Consider the following 22,397-nt stretch of genomic DNA (forward strand, 5'->3'; position numbering starts at 1 on the left):
TCCCCAATTCCCAAATTCCCAAATTTCTTCACCCCCAACTCCCACACTCCAAATTCCAAGTGACCTCCAAATCATCAAAAGAAATATCTACATCATAAAATCTGACCCACAGATTGCCCGCGAGCTCTCCGGGCACTTGATTGGCCCATCTCTGTTCCATCGAGAATCGATTCGGTCTCAATATTTAACAAATGAAACGAGGCTACCACGGTAAATGCTCGCGTGTAATTTAACTAATTGGCCCAAGAAGCGAGATTAATCGTTAATTATTCGCTCTCCGCGTAATTAGTTGTTGCGGTAGTCTCGTTCAATAAAATTTGATCGTCGCTCGATATCCAATGAAAACAGAGTAATTTTTGAGGACATAACCGTTAGGGAAGCAAGCTAAAAGAGAAAACAGAGTGCAAATACAGCAACAGGAACCTCATTCGCGGAAATAATGCCCTGCAGTGCGTTCTTGCGAGCTCACAAAAGAATCGCATAGAACGAGATACTGTAGAAAATAAAATAGTACTAGACCGTTATCTGGGTCATCTTAAAGAGCACACACCTATCCGAATAGCCGGCCAGGAACGTGGAGTGTCTGAAGTTTGTTCGATTGGACCAAGATTCCTCCCACCTGGATTTTACTTCGGCCATTTCATCAACTGTGCTTAACAGCCTCGTTTCGAAATACACCGGGTTTGATTACAGTGACACGCTTGAATGTAAATGAACGTCTCAAAGAAAATTAATTTTAGGTTATTTTATTATTGCTACTTGTTTCAAGATTTCGGTTTCTTGTAAATTTCAAATTTTTAATATCTTGTAGGTTAGGAGATTTTAATACTTTACGAGCATCAAATTTTTAATCCTTCATAAATTTTAAGTATTATATTTTACAAATTATAAGCTTTAGGTATTTTGGAAATCTTTTACTTTTAATATTTTTATTAATATTTCATATTTGATCAATTTGAAGCTGTGAATATTTCATACATATCTAGTTTCCATTATTTTATACTATTTTAAATTGTCGATATCTTATTAATTTCGAACCTTCATATCTTTATTAATATTTAAAATTTGACAAGTTTCAAGTTTTGAATGTTTTATAAATATCAAGCTTTCAATATTTGTATTCAATATGTACTGAATAAATATAGCGTGCAATCTATTTTCGATTTATATTCAAATTGTTTGAGAAATAATATAATATGTGAATTCCGAAATTGAAGTTACAAGACTTGTGAACATAAATGTTTGAAAATTTAGTATTGTATGAAACTTAGTATGTTTTAGAAGTAAAATATTAAATCGAATGATATATAACATAAAAATTTGTACAAAAATAGAATTTTTACACCCATATTCATTTTACAATTCCCGGTCAAAAAAGAATCGCATTACTTATGACAAGACTTGATAAATCCACCTAACATCAAGGTCCGCAAGAAATCTGTTGAAACCTTTCTTGCCGAGGCGAATCATAAAAATTCTTGAACAATTGAATTCCAGACAAAATGGCAAAAACCTAGCAATAAATCAGCAAGGATAGAGGAAGAATAGGTGAAGTCGAGCAGAAGGAAAATATGTTCGTGTCACGTTCGTCGATGTTCCATTCAGAGAAAAGCTCGAATAGGGGGAAGAAAAAACACGTACTACAGGTGATAATGTGTTTTCTGTCATAAATAATGCAATCGTCGATCCTGATGTTGCGAGATAAGCACGTTCCTTTATTGCATACACAACTGTGATGGTTAACTACGTTCTGTCACGTTAGCTTCTCAATTTGATCAGAATCCTACATTTAGTTTTTATATTTTCTACGTTCTTAATTTTGGATGGTATGCATTTTTTAGTTGGTGAATTTGGGGGATTTTGGGGTGAGGGATTTGGAGAGTGGAAATTTGGGGATTTGGAGATTTCAAGATTTCAAGATTTCAAGATTTCAAGATTTCAAGATTTCAAGATTTCAAGATTTCAAGATTTCAAGATTTCAAGATTTCAAGATTTCAAGATTTCAAGATTTCAAGATTTCAAGATTTCAAGATTTCAAGATTTCAAGATTTCAAGATTTCAAGATTTCAAGATTTCAAGATTTCAAGATTTTAAGATTTCAAGATTTAGGGATTTGGGGTTCTGGAGATTTCAAGATTTGGGGATTTTGGAATTTGAGAATTTGGAGAATTGGGATTCTGGAGATTTCAAGATTTGGGGATTTGGGGACTTGGGAATTTAGGGTTCTGGCAATTTCAAGATTTAGGGATATGGGGTTATGGAGATTTTAAGATTTGGAGATATGGGGATATGGAGACTTCAAGATTTAGGAATATGAAAATATGGAGATTTCAAGATTTGAGGATATGGAGATATGGAGATATCATGATATGGGGATATATGGATATAGGGATATGGGGATATGGAGATATAGGGATATGAAGGTATGGAGACATGGAGAATTCGATAACTTGCAAATCTAATTCATAAACCTCAATAATTACAAGAATTCCAAATTTAAAAAATCCAGTTCCCATGTTACTCCCTAACGTTACCCTCATGTCACCCTTATGTTACCCTTCAACCTCGCAATAAAAAAAAGGTGAAGTAAATTACACCGTATCATCTCCGAGGCGAATTCGTTCGAAGTGGCAGGAACATCATGAAGAGGATCCGTGCATGACAAATCAAAAGCGTTTACCCGTCAAGAGGAGGCTTTCGTCTCATCATCGATCACGCGTGACAAAAAGGAAAAAAAAACCATTACGTCTGCAGTATTCACGGCAAGTCACTCGTGTCGGACGGGGATCAATAACGCGTTTCAATCTGTCACATCGATGCCTTCAGCGACTCATTAGAGTTCTACGATCTTCCGTTCTCAAATCTTCGCGGCTGACACGCACTCGCGGCACTCTCGAGCGTGAAGCTCGAACTTCCGGCGAACGAGCGTCATCCGGTGCCGACGTATCACGAAGCCGTCGGTCGACTGCGACGTCCACGTGTTCCTCGATATTACACGATAATGTAGAACACGCTGTTATCCGAGTTGCGACGATGGCACCATCAAACGACCACTTGCGAAAGACGGTGATACGCCATCTTCCGAGGGGTTGTAAAACCCTTTCCGTCGCATTTCTTTCTTTTTTTTATTATTTACAACTCTTGAGTTCATTTGAGACATATAGGAGGGATGTCACGTTTCTTCTTTTTGTATTATTTACAACACTTGAGTCCATATGGGGCAGGAGGGATGTTATATTTCTTTTAGAAGTCCAGATAAATACATTGGAATATATATTCACATTTTCATTTTAAAATTAAATTGGCTTGATGTTACATTTCTTTTTTTATTCTTTATAACCGTTGAGTCCATATGAGACCCATAGGAGGGATGTCACATTTTTCTTGGATCTTATAATTACAGATGAATACATTGGAACATATTTTCACATTTTAAAATTAAATTGGCTCGACGTCACATATCTTTTTCTATTATTTACAACCCTTGAGTCCATATGAGACCCACAGGAGGGCTGTCACATTTATCTTGCATCTCATAAGTACAGATGAATATATTTGAACATATTTCACAGTTGCATTTTAAAATTAAGTTTTTATTTATTTATGATACATAAAAAATATCCGCACTGTTGCAATACATTTTATTCAGAACCCCTTCCTTGATTTCTTGTGTAAATTCCAGAGTTGGTAAATAATAGAAATTGAGTAAAGGGTTGCAAATAAAATATTGAAACTTGCAATTGCTATTTTCATCCCCTTTGATGAAATACGATTTCAGAATATGATTATTTTAGAATGATAATTTGTTTCAATACAATTTTATAGATTTTGTAGGACTTTTTTATCGATACGGTCGGTAAACGTGCATCAATTTGCCGACGTTACGAGATTGTCGCTCCGTTTACAGGAGAACGAAACAGATGGCGAATATTGCGGCTTTTCTGCGCATGCGTCGAACACATGCGGGAACGTTTAATTCGATAAATTGTCCATGTGCGAGCAGCACCGTAGCAGTGCATTTGTACGTAACAATTCTGTGTTCATTTCTCGGAAAAAGGTAAATTATGTGCTTGACACTGTTTCGAAAACAGCAGCTATACGGAGGAGAATAGATACGGGGAAACCCTGGAAATAGAATGGATATTGTACGGTTGTACACACGTATCTGTAGAAAGCTCCATTTATACCTCAATGAATCGAGCACGGAACGAGCTAAGAATGACCGCATTGTTCTTCCAAATAAATGAAACTATTCGAACGTTAGATAACGACTGAACGAATCCATTCAGCTATCGCTGCGAATAAATATTCGATAAACTGTCGATGGGATTATAATAGAAGCAGATTATGGCTTTCTGCTGATCGCTTGTTTTGATGAATGCATTTGACATTTTTATATTGTGTACGATACTGTACAATTATTTTATCCTTTCATGCAAGGTTGGACTTTTATAAGGTAACAAGGTTATACAAGGTAAAACTTCTTTTACAGGTAAAATTGTAAAAGTTTTAAGACAAATTCTTTTGGTCCTCTTCTACGAAATAAAAGTACTTTCATACAAAATTTACTGCAAGATAAAATTTCCTTTATACAAAGCAAGACTACTCTTCCACAAAATAAAAGTAATTTTAAACAAAATTAAATTTCTTTTATAAGACTCTTGTACTAAATAAAAATCCTCTCACATAAAATAAAAATTTTTTCGTAGAAGATAAAATTGTTTCTATACAAGGTGTTCCATGTACCATATAAAATATTACAATTATTTTAAATAAACGAAAAGTGATTTTTGTCAATTTTATCTTTTCGAAGGAAACCTAATATTGGCTGTCCACTTGACGTACAAGTGGATTTACAGTGGATGTTAAAGTAGTTTAAGTTTTCGCTTGTTGCTGCAGTATATGACAGCCAAATATTTCAGAGACGCTACTTCATATTTATGAAAGATGCGGTTGAATCTTACCTTGTTAAGCGCTTCGTGACTGGTCAGGATGTGCTGGCTACCATCAGGATGAAGGATGCGATCGACCGAATTCGGTCTAGGAACTCCATCCAATTGTCCGGCTTCCTTCAACTGCGGTGGTGACGGAGGTGGTGGTAGCTGCTCCTCCACACCTCCGCCCGTGTATCGGGCTTTCTGTAATTCCAACATTTCAACGTTTATATCTGTGAGACGATTCTAAAAAAAAGTAGAGTTACGTAAAATTTGTTTTAATATAAAATAATGGAAAAACGGTTAATTGACGGAGAATGTTCATTTCAGTTAATTGATAGAGAATTTTCTACTTTATGAGGTGGACTAAAATCCTGCTTTGAATAAGGTGAGGGAACGGTAGGATAATTTTTAACCCGAAAAAGGGGTTGTTAATCCCAAAGATCATTTGTGATTAACGATTTAACCTAACCTAACCATTGTTAATCATTAAATAGGACGCATGAAGCAAGTGGTCCGAATATGATGTATCATTTTTATTTGTAGTATAATTGCAGATCTCCCTTGATAATGTCACAATGTGAAAATGTCAAAATGTCACAATGTCACAATATCACAATGTCAAAATGTCACAATGTCAAAATATCACAATGTCAAAATGTCACAATGTCACAATGTCAAAATGTCACAATGTCGAAATGTCACAATGTCGAAATGTCACAATGTCGAAATGTCACAATGTCGAAATGTCACAATGTCGAAATGTCACAATGTCGAAATGTCACAATGTCGAAATGTCACAATGTCGAAATGTCACAATGTCGAAATGTCACAATGTCGAAATGTCACAATGTCGAAATGTCACAATGTCGAAATGTCACAATGTCGAAATGTCACAATGTCGAAATGTCACAATGTCGAAATGTTACAATGTCAATATGTCACAATGTCAAAATGTCACAATGTCAAAATGTCACAATGTCAAAATTTCACAATGTCAAAATTTCACAATGTCAAAATGTCACAATGTCAATATGTCACAATGTCAATATGTCACAATGTCAATATGTCACAATGTCAATATGTCACAATGTCAATATGTCACAATGTCAATATGTCACAATGTCAATATGTCACAATGTCAATATGTCACAATGTCAATATGTCACAATGTCAATATGTCACAATGTCAATATGTCACAATGTCAATATGTCACAATGTCAATATGTCACAATGTCAATATGTCACAATGTCAATATGTCACAATGTCAATATGTCACAATGTCAATATGTCACAATGTCAATATGTCACAATGTCAAAATGTCAAAATGTCACAATGTCAAAATGTCACAATGTCAAAATGTCAATGTCTCAGTATCTCAAAATCTCAAATGACCGAAATACCAACACCACCAAATTCCCACTGCATTTCAAAACTACCTAATCCTCAAAAATCCATAAAAACAAATAAAACTCTTATTTCCCCTATCTCCTATCTTCCCAAAGATGTCAGATTCGCTTCGTTCCCCTCAAGAGTTCGCTCACTCCATTTTCGCCCGGGTACAAAAAGATGACAATACTTGGATATCCGATTACACGCGTTCGGAGTTTATTCTTTCGAAAACACTCTAGCATACAAAAGTTGTACTACGTTGCATTGAAGTAGATCGATGTTTCGTTCACGGAACACACCCTTTTTACAGTTTTCTCGCGATACTGACATGCAAACGGTCGAGAATCGTTCGCACGATACTAGGCACACATCGTGGCACACACACCCTCGACGACGCGTTACGTTTCGATTTGTCGCGCTCGACGTCCGTCTCCGCCGTTTTCGGCAGACACACGTCGCTCGGTCTGACTTTCGGCACGTTTAGGAAAATCATCGAGAAGGTGAAAACGACGAATATCGAGGAAAACAAGTTTTCGACGAACTGCCACAACCTTGACTGACGCACACGCTCGCATCGGGTTTCGATATCGATGCTTCGACTTGAACCGGCTGATCCCTTAAAATCCGGGATTTCGTTTCATTATCGCAACCGCGAGGGGCTTCCAAATACGACAGCCAGTGTTTCAACTTCGGTTGCGGTATCAATGATCGAGACGAACGTTTACTGAAACCTTTCTCCTTTCAAACCTCCCCGTTTCCATTTACTCGAATGAACGCGGACGCGAAAGTCTCGAGGGCTCGATTTAATGCGAAGACCCGCGAATCCAGATAGATTCGTTTGTTTTTTCGGAGATCGATCAAGATTTCGAACTGCAAGCTCCACGTTTTGCTTCGACATTTTGCAGCGATTTCTTCGAGCGCGATTTGTCAGAGGGTCGATATATCTGGGGGTGGTTTGGGATAGGACAAATTTGGAGATGGTCAAATTTAATACAATTTGAAATAAAAATTTTTTAACTGAATAATTAATTTTTTGACTAATGTATAAATGTAGTGTATGGTGCATACATGTGGGGAAGCAGACAATACTGGGAAATTAATAGTACATATGACTGAGTACTTAATAATATGTACATATACTGAGCCTACAGTATTATACATGTATAAATATAGTATATGATGTATACATACAGTGAAGTAATAATGGGAAACTAATAACAGAGAAATAGTAATCTTTAACTGAATTCAGCAAACCTTTTATATAAAAAACTATCAAGGTTGATTTTTGACAACAGCAAAATACCTTTTAGTGTTAAGATATTCCCAAAGTTCTCCACCTGAAAGTTTTCAAGTTTAGAAAATTTATGCTAGGAATTTTTCAAGGTTCTCCATTTGTGAATTTGAGATTGTAAACAATTTTAAGTTTCTCCATTTGAAAATATATAAAATTCTAAACTACTGTCTCTCGATTTGAGATTGTACAAAATTCAATATTTTTCAATCTGAAGCTTTATAAACGTATCTACCAATTTCTCAGAATGAAAATATAAAAATGTGAAAACCTGAAAAAACCGAAAGCTTGAATAACTGAAAACTTGTAAATTCGCAAAAGTGAAAATCACAGAACTTGAATATTTAAAAACGTGTAAGTTACAAAGCTTTATACTACGACTCGAACGCAGTTCAAACTAATCGAATAAAAAACCGATAAACACAGCGTGGAAACGTTTTTATTAAATATGAAAAATCGAATGGAAAATGAAGAATGAATATATAAAAGTATCGAAACGAATCTTTCAGGTATTGTTTTGTATCTATTATTTACAATTAACCAATAAGCGAAATACAGATAGATGGACAGTTTTCCGATCAGAGAAAATTTTTCAACGTTTTAACGTGCCAGGAAAATGCACTGCACGTCTGTCCGAGAACGGGTTTGCATAAATAAACAGCGGCTTCAGTCTATCCAAACGGATTTAACTGAAGCACAGCATGAAAATTCGACGGATATTAAACCATTTACATTGAAAACGGGATTGCGATGCAGTTACGCTTTAAAACACGCGAAACCATATCAAAGCTGATGGCTCGTGTTTCGATAAATTATTCTCCATTGCGTATCGGGGACCACGTTCATACGGTTTCGAATCAATTGCTGGATATACTTGTTATTTATCAGTTCATGCATATTCTACTAATTCGCGAAATTAACCCACTCACTCCGATAAACGTGTACTCGTGTGCTGGAGATACAATGTACAAATAGGTTCTAAACAAGAGAATCCTAGATATGACTGTTCATGAACCAAGAATTTACATATTCGTAAGGAACACCCGACACATTGGGTGTCAAACTATGAACAACAACTATCGTGTTGCCTTCAAGAATCATCAAGAAGAGCACGATAAATGGACGCTCAAATACAGAAAAATAATTGATCAAACAAATACGAAAATATTTGAACAAACACCATAAAATAAGATACTTCATATAAAATGTATAAAAGCCTAACCATAATTTTAAAAGACTAATAAATATTATAATGTATTTTCAAAGTTCACAAAAGAGGTAACATAATGAAAATATAATTACAAGCACACATGTTTCGTTTACACCGGGTACGGCGTCGAAACGAAGGGGTTAACGACGATTCAAGCACCGAGGGAAACTTACGTGATTCCAACAGCATCCGCAAATATTGGACGAACGTTTCGTAGCAACGTTACGATTACCAGCATGCTCTAGAAACTGGCAGGCTCTCTTTGTTCTCCGTTTGCGAACTTTAATCGGCACACCGTACACATAGTCGCTAAAACGGCGCCGTGAATGACGCACGATAGACACCCAGTCGATCATTGTCTCGTTTTGTTCACCCTCGTTCGACGATTGTTCGCGTTTACTTTTATGTCGATACTTGTAACCCTTAGAGTACGTGCATGTTCAATAAAAACTGTGTCCGTTGCTTAAAGGTGTATGTATTCACTCCTTTAGAATATGTTTGCATTGTGTACATGTCTGATATATGGTGGATGTACTCTACTTTTACACCTGAGTTTAAATTTAGATAATACAAAGTGATATGTAGAAGTACGTTTATATGTTTATATTTTATTACATTTGCGAAGTTAAATGTTCGTTTAATAGTTCATCTACATATCTGTTCAAAGGATATTCATATTCATGTAAATGTTTATTTAAATAGATTTATCTAGCTACTCGTTTGAATATTTGTCTAAATATTTGTTCAACTATCATTTAAATATTCCTTTACATATCTAATTCTTTTTACTAAATTTTTTTTTATTAAACTTCCCTTACTGGTTTATGAAGGTACATTTATGACATCACTGAGATAATGACAGCTTCACATACATATACATATAATTTGTTGAATGTGTCCATATAACCTTTACATCACTGAGAACTATTATAGAGAAGACAATTGAGAAGACAACCTATTTTAATATTTTGCTCATACATTGCTCACAATCATCCAAATTTTCATTTTAACACGTCAGCGTCTATAAGTCAATGACAATATACATTTTCAGGATTAGCTTCTGAAAGTTTACATACAGATGCAATAAGTGATCATCCATTTGCAGAAGACAGTACATGAAAAGCTTCGAAAGTAATTAAAGCAGGCAATTCTTCCGTTTGTTTTTCTTGGACCAACAGATTTCCCCGACGAATATCGTCGAAGCTGTTCGGGAAAGATTACGGGAAGAGGCAATGGAAAGAGCAGTCGAATCCGCGGAAATCCTGATCGATGTTGGAAAAGGCTGAGGAGAAATCGTATGGTCGCGATGGATGATAAAGAAGTTCGAGGTCGATAGAGAAGAACGAACAGAAAAGGCGATTGCACGAGCGATTCCGTGAGAAGTTTCCAGCGATAAAGAAGTTACGAGAAGTGAAAAATGAAATTTAAAGACGAGATCGCGGAACGGCAGCGGCTGAAAGCTCCGACGCTAATGGAAGAAAAATGTTTTGTATTCCGGCGTTGAACGAACCTGCCATTCGTGGCGGCGGGTTGTCCGGCGTTCGAGGTGAAAATTCGTTTCTCGACATCTCATTCGTTACGTTATTTTTAACGCGAAGGCGAAGACAATGTTTGCTTCCTGACGTTGCCCGGTTAATGGGGGCCTTTGCACGTGCCGCTACGAGGCTTCGAAACGTATGAAACGTTTATGCATTTCCAAGAATATCGCGAATGGCGCTGTTAAATTGTTTATGGAAGAATCACGGACCCCCCACGGGAAATAACACACATTGTAAACACCGGTCGTTTCTGTCGTGTGCGAAGAGACGCTCGTTATATTGCCGTGGACACGCTGTAAACTCCTACGCTTCTTTGCTTGTAGGTTTTTAGGTTTCTAAATTTCTCTTGTTGGAATTTTGAAAATTTTTTACTTTGTAAACTTAGTTTGGTAGATACGTGGATTTGTAGATCTGTGGATACGTGCATATGTGAATATGTGGATATCTAGACTTGTAGATATGTGAATATGTGGATATGTGAATTTGTAGATTTGTGGATATGTGGACATGTGGACATGTGGAGATGTGGACATGTGGATATGTGAATATGTAGATATGTGGATATGTGGATATGCAGATTTGTAGATATGTGAATATGTGGATATGTGGATATGTGGATTTGTGGATATGTGGATTTGTGGATATGTGGATATATGAAGATGTGGATATGTGGATATGTGGATATGTGGATATGTGGATATGTGGATATGTGGATATGTGGATATGTGGATATGTGGATATGTGGATATGTGGATATGTGGATATGTGGATATGTGGATATGTGGATATGTGGATATGTGGATATGTGGATATGTGGATATGTGGATATGTGGAACTGTGGAACTGTGAAACTGTGGATATGTAAATTTGTAGATATATGAATATGTGGATATGTGGATATGTGGATATGTGGATATGTGGATATGTGGATATGTGGATATGTGGATATGTGGATATGTGGATATGTGAATGTATGAATATGTGGACATGTGGGTACATATGTGAATTTGTAAGTATGTGAATTTGTAAATTTGCAAAAATGTAACAGTCCAAATTTAGAAAATTGTAAAATTTTAAACTTATAAACTTATGGCAAAATAACCTAAAAATTTTCTAACTTAAAAAAATTATAAGTCTCCAAGATCCTTTACTTAACACACTGATTTCCAACAATTTGTTCTAACTCCAGTTTGCAACTTTGTTTGAAAATTGACTACGTGCCACGTTTCGCTATTTATACACATTTCAATGGATAATTAATTGAATGAGAAACGTCAAGTTTCCCCGAAGAGAAACGATGTTGCCCACGATCCACAGCTTGCGAGATTATTTTCCTTAGACCACACTTCTCAGGAACTATTTCTCACACACTCGTTTTACCTCGAGCTACTCAAACAACCATTTTAACGGCAGTCTTCCAAGAAAAACAAAAGGAATGACCAAGGTCAGTTATTCCTGTCAATTAATGAACCTCCTTCTCTGTCATCGATATCGGAAACCAGGTATTTCGTGTTCTATGTGAAAATAAGCAAACGATAAATCTATCTTTCGTACACGATGATTCAAGCAGTAATTATACCTTGATGCACGGTTTACATTCTCGTTTAAAATGTATACACTTACTGACATGAAAGTCTGAGGAACGTTTACGGAATTTACTGAGTGGAGTAAGAAAACGTAGCAATACTTAGAATCTTAGGAAATTATTTAATGGTGATTAAGCTTCTTTTGTATCTTTTAAGGCTATTTTTCTATCAGACTCTAAGAACATATTTTTTTATAATTTTTGTATTAATGTTGTATTGTAAGTGAAATATACATTGAATGCACACATCTGTCAAGGTTCGAAACAAATTTGTTATGTTATACACTTTGAAAATGAATAATTTCTATATCTTTAGTTATTAAACTTTTGAACTCGACTTTGAATCTGAACTTTAAATTCCAAATTGAAATTTGACATTTGGACCATTTGAAAGGATTTAAAATAAAAATGTTGAACTTGGAAAATATCAAAATTTGTTAGCTTAAAAAATTTTAAATAACAAACTTGATAGATGAATTTAAAATTGCTGTGCTTGATCGACAAATTTGAAATCGCCAGATTAGAAAATTTCTAAGTACAAAACTATCTGAAGAAAGTGAGAAGTATCCCTATTGTGCCATCCCCCATCACTGCAACCCCTAATCTCAGCATGCACCTGATTCATCCTTGAGAAAACCCTCCACCAAAATATTCTGCACATACAGCAAAAATGAAAAAGAAATAAACCAATCGGTATCACTAAGTGATTATCAAATTATTCCACACGCACGATAACTAGCAGGTACAACCATCGTACTGAATCGACGTTTCGAAGCAGAAGAGACTAGGGTAGCCTATCACTCACGACACAGGTAAATAACAGAAAAAAAAGCGTATAAAGTTTACGAAGCCCGATGAACTTTCGAGGAGGTCGAGTTTCAATCTCGAAGGGATGGACGCCGACGTCGGTACTGGCGTACAGGCGTCCCGACGTTGGTGGTCGGTAGGTTTCGATGCTCCTACCAAGCCGTCCAGGTCTAATTCCGACACGTTTCTTTTCATCGAACGCACGAACGGTGTTTGATGAACGAACACCGTAAACTCGTAAGCAAGCTTATTTGCGCACGTGTTCCGTTCCGTGTTTGCAGTTGCCGTCCATGCAGCGGCGTTAATCTTGTTTTCCATGCGAACAAATTCAACGGAGCAAGATTCCGATTCGGTTTTCAGTCTACTTCGATACGCTTTTGCTATTGACAGAGAGAACACGTACGAGAGATGTAATGGCGGTTGGTTAAGAGGTTAGGCTACCCCTCAAAAGCACTATTTTCAGGTGCTTTTGGCGGAGGGAAATGAACAATGCTCTTGAGGGTTTCAAACACAATTATGTGTGTGGACTAAAAGATGTGACTTTGGAGGGTGCACGTATAGTCTTCATACATGCACATACATTATATACATAGGTAAAATACTTCATACGTCATGTATATGTATATATATAACATATTCCATGTATAATGTATATGTACATGTAAAATACTTCATATGTAATGTATATGTATATGAAACATACTCCACATGCAACGCACATGTGTTTGTAAAATACTCCATATGTGATGTATATGTATATGTAACATACTCCACATGTAATCTACACGTCCATATAAAATACTTCATATGTAATGTATATATGTATGTGACATACTCCACATGCAACGTACATGTATGTATAAAATATTCCATATGTGATGTATATGTATATGTAACATACTCCACATGTAATCTACACGTACATATAAAATACTTCATATGTAATGTATATATGTATGTGACATACTCCACATGCAACGTACATGTATGTATAAAATATTCCATATGTGATGTATATGTATATGTAACATACTCCACATGTAATCTACACGTACATATAAAATACTTCGTATGTAATGTATATATGTATGTGACATACTCCACATGCAACGTACATGTATGTATAAAATACTCCATGTGTGATGTATATGTATATGTAACATACTCCACATGTAATGTAAACCTACATGTAAAGTACCCCATATGTAATGTATCAGTATATGTAAAATACTCCATATGTAATGTATATCTATACATAAAATACTCCATATATATATGCACATATAAAATACATCATACATAACATATATCTATACCCAAAATATCTCATATGCAAATATACGTAAAACACTCCAAATCATAAATAATAATTCATGTCTCTCATCCATGTAACTACTGATTACGCGTTTCCATAATTAAAATTACATGATAATGTCCAAAAATATTACCAACGCATCTGGATACAGCGTTAACAAAGTTTCAGCCAAATAAATGAATCACTTCACGCTAATTAAAACTCTAACGAAAAGAGAAATTATATTCGAGCGATACCGTTAATGAATTAATACCAACATTTCAGTTATGTACATTATAAATAGCGATATAATGCCGTGCCGTTGAAACACGCGGTTGCTGTTCTCTCTGTACGAAGTTTAATTAAGCGGTCGGTTAATCAGGACAGTTCGTAAATTTTCAGAGAAATTTCGTGTGAAAAGACAGACCACATCGATCTGCGAACCGCGTCACGTCTCTATTGTCTCAGATTAGGTATTTCTAACAAGGAACATTACGGGGAAATGAGACAATCAGTGGAGTATAGATTCCATTTTATGGTAGTCTAAATTCGTGAAAATCTGGAGAGGAAATACCTGAGTATAAATTTGTGTATTTTTTAATTTTTTAAAATTTCAACTTTGTAACTTCCAAGCTTAGTAGCATATATTTCTTCCTGTAGGTGTTTAGGGATTTAAGTTAGTTAGGAATTTAGGGATTTATTTAGAAATTTAAAATTGTGGAAATTTGATAACATAAATATTTAAACATATAGAAATTTCAAATCTTCTTCTTGGACATGTACCAATTTTACAAACTCAGAAATTCAACAAAATAAATATTCAAAAATGTTATATTAATGTATATCTAATTCTTAGTATTCCCAAATTTCTAAATTACACAGACAGATATATTAAGTAAACAGTAATTTGCAATTAACAGTGATTTCATGCTCCAGTATAACAACCATATCCAAATAACCACAGTAACCACATTCTCTCCTAATATTATTGTGTCCCGATGTTATCAGTTATCATCATCGAGCACGGCCAAAGCTGCATAAAATTAATTATTAATGTGCGAATAAAACGTTGGAAGATACACGTGAAAAAGCATTAATTTATCCAGATAATATCGGCAAAACTCGTTGGCACGATCCGAAAATTGGTATATCTGACCATTTGGTAGCGATTAAATAACGTGCAGCACGACTGGATTTTAACGGGCTAATTAGGTCGATTAAATCAAACGAAACGCATTATACGGGGACCAGGCCACACTTTCTGCACTTCATTTGCAAACACGAAAACCGCGAACTGGCACTGATAATGTCCGCTGATTTCTGGTATAATTTACAAATTGCATCGCCGCAACGGACTCTCCTATGGTCATTCGCGTAATCATCGGCTCTGACACGTGCTCGCGTTAATCGACGAGATGGCGTATAAAATCGAAAACAGTTTCAATTACGAAGGAAAAAAACGATGAAAAAAACAGGTGAAACTATTAAATTGTTACCCTTTTATCAAATACCGTTCGAAAACAATTTTCTTCAAATGTATCTTTCAAAGCCACCGTGTTTGCACGGCAAAGCACAGTTTATTTTGCCAAGAGTCTTTCAAGAAAAGATAAGCAGGACGATGACAATAGATCGTGAACTGTGTCTTCAGTCGAGATGAAACATTCTTCATTTTATCCGCTCTGTTTGTCGAGGAAATGAGAAAAGGAAAATGCTCGGAAAGGAAAATCAGTTTCTGGAAAATGATAGTTTGTGCTTTCTCAAAAACAAATTAATTCCTGACTCCGTCGTTTGCGTGGAATTTCTACATGGAGGAACACGTAATTAGTTTCGTTAGTTTATTTTCGGGCGGGAAGATATGGATCGATAAGGAGATATCGATGATTGATAAATTACCGACGAGAGGAAGCTTTATGAAGGGATGAAAGGGATTTCGAGCCGGTAAAATAGGAACCTTCGCAATAACAGCGAAACTGCAGGGACCTTACAGAGCTCTTCCTTGCCGACAAACCGGTGTTAATCGATAAAGTGTTACTAAATATCAATAATTTCGATGCTTCATTTATTTGCATTCTTTCACTTTAATTATTCACGAAACACAATAACAGTAGTTGATAATATCAATTTTTGATAGGAACTTGTTACAGACTTACTTTTTACGTTTAGACACAATAATTACGAACGATTTTCACACCAAATTATTTACAGACTTACGAACCTGAGTTTCGTCTACGTGGTCTGGAGCATCAGGGCTGGCCGACCTGCGGCCATAAATGTTCGACAATGTCTGGTTCACCGGGAAGGCTGGACCACCCTGCAATAATCACAAGATCTAAAAACATCTCTATATGTCCGATTAACAAGCAACATATACCACCGGCAAGCATCGTGTAATTTATTAAAATATTGTTGAAAGTCATAAATTCCTTCGACTGCATTAAAGTCACAGTTCTCTTTGTTTATCTTTCAATAATACGTTAATATGTACACAGATCATTATCAATTTTACGTGATTCGTTAATTTAGGAGTATTGTCTGATCAATGGTAGACCTATTCTACTGATATCGTTCTTTTGAGGAATATCACTTTTATTTTGTAATGTAGGATAAGTAGAAAGGAATTATTTTTTACATTTCTGGGTTGGTAGATCATTAGGTTATCTCTAAGAATTTTTTAGAATTTCTAGATCTGTAAAATTCTGAATCTTAGATTTCTATATTTTTACATGTTCACATTTTTACTTTTGTCGATTTATAGGTTTGTAGGTTTGTAGACTTGTAGATTACTAGATTACTGGATTACTGGGTTAATGGGTTACTAGATTACTAGATTACTAGATTACTAGATTATTAGATTACTAGATTACTAGATTACTGGATTACTAGATTAGATTTTTAGATTTCCAAATTTCTAAATCTCTACATCCAAAAATCCCTAGGTCAAAACATTTCTAGCTCCATAAAATCCCTAGATTCCAAGATCCCTTCCTCGAGTATCTCTAGGTTCTGAAGTCTTTAAATTGCCGAATATATAGTACGATGACTTCTGGATGCATTCTCCCAAGACTTCCTAAATATCAAGAGATCCCCAGATGTCCCCAAATCTCGTTGTTGAAGGAACATAATAAACGCAACGATAGCCATCGTAAACAAGGAAAGAATAAAAGTGACAAAGAAGCTGGTCGTATCGCGGCAACAGCCGGAGGGTAATAACGAATTCGTGACACGTTCGCTGGTAACGGGTGAGCAATGGGGTGACAAGTGCGGCATTATCGCGCAGAGGGCAAAACAAACGTGTCGACCGAGAACGATAACGGGAATGGTGCATATTTAATAAAGAGTGCAAGCGTAGGTCGGTCCTAGGAAAAGTGGCGCGGGATGTTAAACACACCTGTGTATCGAAAGTTCGTCATGAATAATTCCGTTTGGCTCGTTTAACGCGGTCGCGGTACGCGTACCGACGGAATTTCCATCAGTTCCCGTTCGACGATAATTGACTTTGAGTCTCACCGGTTCTATTCATTTACCTGCCTTGCCAAACCCCTGCATCCGAGGAACGAACCGGTAGCAAACCGAACCGAATCAGACAAAGACAGAGGAAACAAGGATACAACATGATTAAATTGCAAGGTTCCTGTTTAGGCTCAACTATTTATTAATTAGGAGATTATTGGTCTCCTTTGTTTATTCTTATCTGATTTGTCACTTTGGGATTGTATAATGTTCCAAATCTGTGAATTTGTATATTTTTAAATAATTTTCAAATTTCTAGGTTTTTAAGTTACATTTTCGTGGCTGTAACACATTGGCAAGGTTTCCAAATCTCTATATATCGTTCAACAAAATTTGAAAGTCTGCAAGTGACACATATCCTAAATTCCTACGTCTGCAAATTTCGGGACTCTTACATTCATGGACTTTTAGTTTTTCTTGACTCTTACAGCTCTAGATCCACAAATCTTAGGGTTCTTACATTTCTAGGTCCACAAATTTCAAGATTCATACATTTCTACATCCACAAATTTCAACGTTCTTACATTTCTACATCCATAGATTTCAAGATTCTTACATTCCCTCATCCACATATTTCAAAATTCTATATCCACAAATATACATGTATCCAGATCTAAATGTATATATCCACAATTTCAAATGGATATTCCTACATCCACAAATTTCAAAATTCTCACATTCCTACATCCACAAACAAGATCGTCACATCCGCAGATTCCCAAATCGATCGAGTGATCGTTTCCTCTTCCCAACATCGCCATTCTCTGCCTCCGACAACTCGAAGTACTTGTAACAAGTGTTCTTGAACGTCTTAAGTTATCAAAAGTTACGTCCCCTCGAATAATATTATATCAGATAACACTCGTGCTTGGAGAGAGTTTTTCCGCCCCCAAGGAAAAGATTCCACGTTTATCTCGTTGATTATTTTTGCACGGAGGAGCTTCGAGTTCCGAACGAATGAAAGGCACGTGTGGATCGCGTATATAGCCAGCCGAAACCGGAAGAGACGGATTGGAAAGGTACTTGTGCGTCGAGTTCGTTTATCCGAAGATGAGACCGAGTCTCGAGTCTTCGGTAAACGTTCCACGCTACGCGTTCTTCTGTTTGAAATCTCGAGATCGAGGGAAACGCTTCGGATGCATCGAAATGAAGGCAACGCCGGCCAAGGAACTTTTGCCAAGATAAATTTAGAAGCTCGAGCTGAAGTTCGCGTCGAAAACAATACGGCCGACTGTTCGCTCTCTGGAACTTCGATCGGCGTCCGAAGTGTCCTCGAATACGAACCAGTTCAATCTCCCTTTCTCCCTCCGTCGAAAGTAAATTAATTCTAGACTTCATACTTGCTCGATCAATTACATTGTCGGATGTGTCGACGATTCGGTTACGATCTTCAAATACTCCCGTTTGTCTTACGAAACGCATTGTATTTCTTAATTTATCTTGTGGACCGGTACTATTTATTTGAACAACGTTCGAAACCATTTAAATCCTTTCACGATTCGTTTTGTAACTTGAACCTAGATTCGTAGGATGAGATTAGGAATTTCAAATAGGTACTTGGAAATTTGAAACGTTCACAAAATTTGAGAAATTCAGGGATTAAAAATTTGGGAATTTCATAGACAGAAATTTGCAGAGATATGTGATTTGGGGATGTTTGAAAATTGAGGAATGTGGATATTCGAATATTTGGATATTTAGAGTACAGGTACGTGGATTGATAAATTATTAATTTCATCGAATTAAGCGAATTTGGCACGTTGTTGAAGCAGCGTTAATCGTTGACCCAAATATCTACCGTCGAGTTTCGATTTAACGCAAACGCATTCCCCGCGGGACATTCTGGACCCAGGACCACCCGTTGGCGCGACAATCTCGTCCGATGACAGTTTGACCATAACTACTGGCAGCTGGCGTTCGTCTAGTCACCTCTGTCTGACCACAAAGCATCAGTATTCACTGTTAGCAGGCAACGTGACTAAAACAGCATGTCGAACGAGTATTTAACAAGGTCGTTCCTCCTACCATCGATTTTTCATTTTATTAATCGCTCGGTATTCGTCTGAGCGAACATTCCAAATAAATTCGGACAGCGAATATTTCGACGAAATATTTTGCTATTTACGAATAGGGATTAGTGTTGACATTTTGTACGAACACACATTCGCGCGACTATGCTTCTTTTGAAGTTTTGATCATTCGTGAGAGTTTTTGAAACGTGTACAGGATCAGGCATAGAGAGAATTATTCTCCGTAAGGGAAATATTTTCGCTTTGAATGTACGTGAAATATTTGAATGCCCGTATTTAATCTTTTGTGCATTCGTGTACAAAGGATTTCTTCGGAAATAAATGACGAAAAGCAACGCGAAGGGTTGAAGTAATATTTGTAAACCGTTATCGAAGACTGGTAAAAATGGTGCGAAAAAGTTCGTGCGAAAGATTTCCTTGTAAATAAATGGAAAAATGGACGTGCAACGGCGTAAAATAATATTTGCAGACCGTTATCGAAGACATGGAAAAAAATGAAGAGAGCTGTAACATTTCTATTCAACTTCAATCAAATATTTTTCTATCGTGAGAAGTAATACAGCTAGGCAGCTTTGCCAGCGAATCTATTGGCACGTTCGAAGGCAAACCAACGGCTGTTTGCTTTTCATACGATTCTCCGACATCGTTCTACATGCCACCTTAACATTACCTCGAATGACCTCGTCATCGATTTCTCGCTCGCCCGGCATCGATTCCTTTGTACGTTTCGCCCAAAGAAGCCACTCGATAACAATCAATTGGAAGCTCGTCATTATCGAAACCCGTTCGTCGACGCAACGTGGATCGCCGTAATAAAATTTCTCGTTGCGTGAATTCTCGAAATCTTGTTGAAAAGACGTTCCATAGATTCCGGAACGAATACGCGAAATCGCGGTATCGTAAAACCATTTTGCTTTTCGATGGAGAACCTCTCTCTCTCTCTCTCCTATCGTCGTCACGAAATCGTACGGTTCTTGCAAGGTTTCTGGAAACGGATACTTCCGGTTCCCGCATTGCGACTTCCAGGCACGTACTTCTTCCCTGGAGCCAATGAACGTGTATATCCGGTTCAATAACTCGAAAACTTTGTCCACGAACGCACAACTTTTACAATCGCGTGTTGCGACGGGGACTTCGATTGTTGCTTGTTTGCGCGATAAATAACACCGATAGCCAGATTTTATTGGACGATTAACGGCTATTTCGAGTTGAATGGCATCGTCGAAACTGTGTCGGGACAGTTTGAAATATAACGTGTGGCGATATAAAGGGATGTGATAAAGTGATATAATGCGAGGTGACATAACGCGGTATAATCAGATGTTATACATATAAGGCAGAGCGATATAAGGCGAGGCAGTAATGCAATGTGATGTATTGCAATGAATTATACTGCGATATAACACGATGCAATATAACGTTAAAATATAAAAGCAATATAACAGCGATATAGTAAGTAGAAACGTCACTAGCGAGTATAAAAGTTCATGCGGAAGTGTCAATACAACAAGAGTCTGCTTTTACATTTCACTCTACCGTTTATGTACCTCCAAACCGACAATTTATATTTCCCTGCAATATTTGCAAATGGTATTGAATGTTTACTGATAGCTACAACCAATTTTGCGATAAAAAATAGTACAGTTTGTACGAGGAATAGTTATCGATCACCAAATAATTCTGGAAATACAATGGAGCGATTTTCGTGCGCAATATCCATCTTTATAACAGAAACCTTCTTTTCTCGAATAATCTTGATGGATGTGGTCCTAAGTAAATATTTCTCCACCTAATAATATTTCCTACCGGTGATTGGCTTCCTTGTTTGGTACCATAAGTCCGAAACTATACGGCTTTCTGTCTGCTTATGATTTCCTGTCAGCAATCTGAACGACGGCAGTGCTTATCTTTTTGTTCGTTTATCGATCTGCGTCAAACGCGACTCGTTTCGCCAACATTCGTTTGAGACTGTCTCTCAATACGAAGGAAACGATAATGCGAATTCCAACTAGCAAATTACGTTTGCTGATTTTGCGATTGTCGTTTGGCCGAGAACCAAACTATTATACCGTCACGCTATTATTGCCAATAATTGATAGTAATTGTATTCAGCAATAAACCTTGTTTCCATTAAGATCGTTAATAAAAAAGCTTCAACTTTTCGAAAAGTTTTAATCCTTGACGGAGCTCGATAAAAATATGTTGCCGTCGTAAAGCTGAAGCGCCTTCGAACTTGTTATTCATCATAAAACAAAATTTAAGTTTGTTCCACGTTTTAGTCAAATCAGTAATTATTTACACTAGCAAAATTTTTATTGACGGACGTCCGGAAGTTTTTATAAAGAGCATTTCTGAAAAGACCTGCAGAAAATGGGTCCGGAATTATGTCTGACAAAAGTTGGTCGATACTCCTTACAAGAAGTTGGCTGGCCTCGATCATTTCGCTTTCAACGAGGCTTCCGGCGAGATTTTCAAGTATTTCGCTATCGAAGGTTTCCCGGCGTCGTTGTAACAATAAAATAAGGGGGTTTACTTCTTCTGTATTCTTCGGTCCAAAGCGACGAACGAATTGGAAAGGTTTCGAGGGCGGATTCGATTCCTTTACGAGAAACCACTACCTTTATGCTGCGCAAAAGACCATACGTGTCCCTTAATGCTTCCTTTTTGGACGCCGCATTCACTCGTCCGAAAATGAGGTTCCTTTGTATCGTTTTTCGCGCAAATAATTTTCCGACTCCCGAATTGTCCGTCGAGAAAGCGTATTCAGTGTCCCGCGTTTCGTTATCAAAAATATCACTTATCG

The 22,397-nt window shown here is 36.7% G+C and overlaps 1 protein-coding gene across 14 annotated transcripts in view; it reads right to left on the reverse strand.

The window, feature by feature from the left end:
- The window catches only part of dlg1 (MAGUK family member discs large 1), a 360,229-nt gene that overhangs the window by 264,344 nt on the left and 73,488 nt on the right, over nucleotides 1-22,397 (reverse strand). For 11 of the 14 annotated variants that reach the window (XM_076534967.1, XM_076534964.1, XM_076535000.1 and 8 more), the window contains exons 3-4: nucleotides 16,270-16,365; nucleotides 4,965-5,138 (exon numbers count right to left, since the gene is read on the reverse strand). In XM_076534967.1, coding sequence (XP_076391082.1) covers nucleotides 4,965-5,138; nucleotides 16,270-16,365 — 270 coding nt within the window. Of the gene's footprint in view, nucleotides 1-4,964; nucleotides 5,139-6,657; nucleotides 6,838-9,003; nucleotides 9,356-16,269; nucleotides 16,366-22,397 lie in introns of those variants that run through there. The other 3 variants (XM_076535004.1, XM_076535013.1, XM_076534981.1) reach the window with 3 other exon arrangements.

This window comes from Megachile rotundata, chromosome 1, assembly GCF_050947335.1.
Source record: "Megachile rotundata isolate GNS110a chromosome 1, iyMegRotu1, whole genome shotgun sequence".
NCBI classification, from domain to species: Eukaryota; Metazoa; Arthropoda; class Insecta; order Hymenoptera; family Megachilidae; genus Megachile; species Megachile rotundata.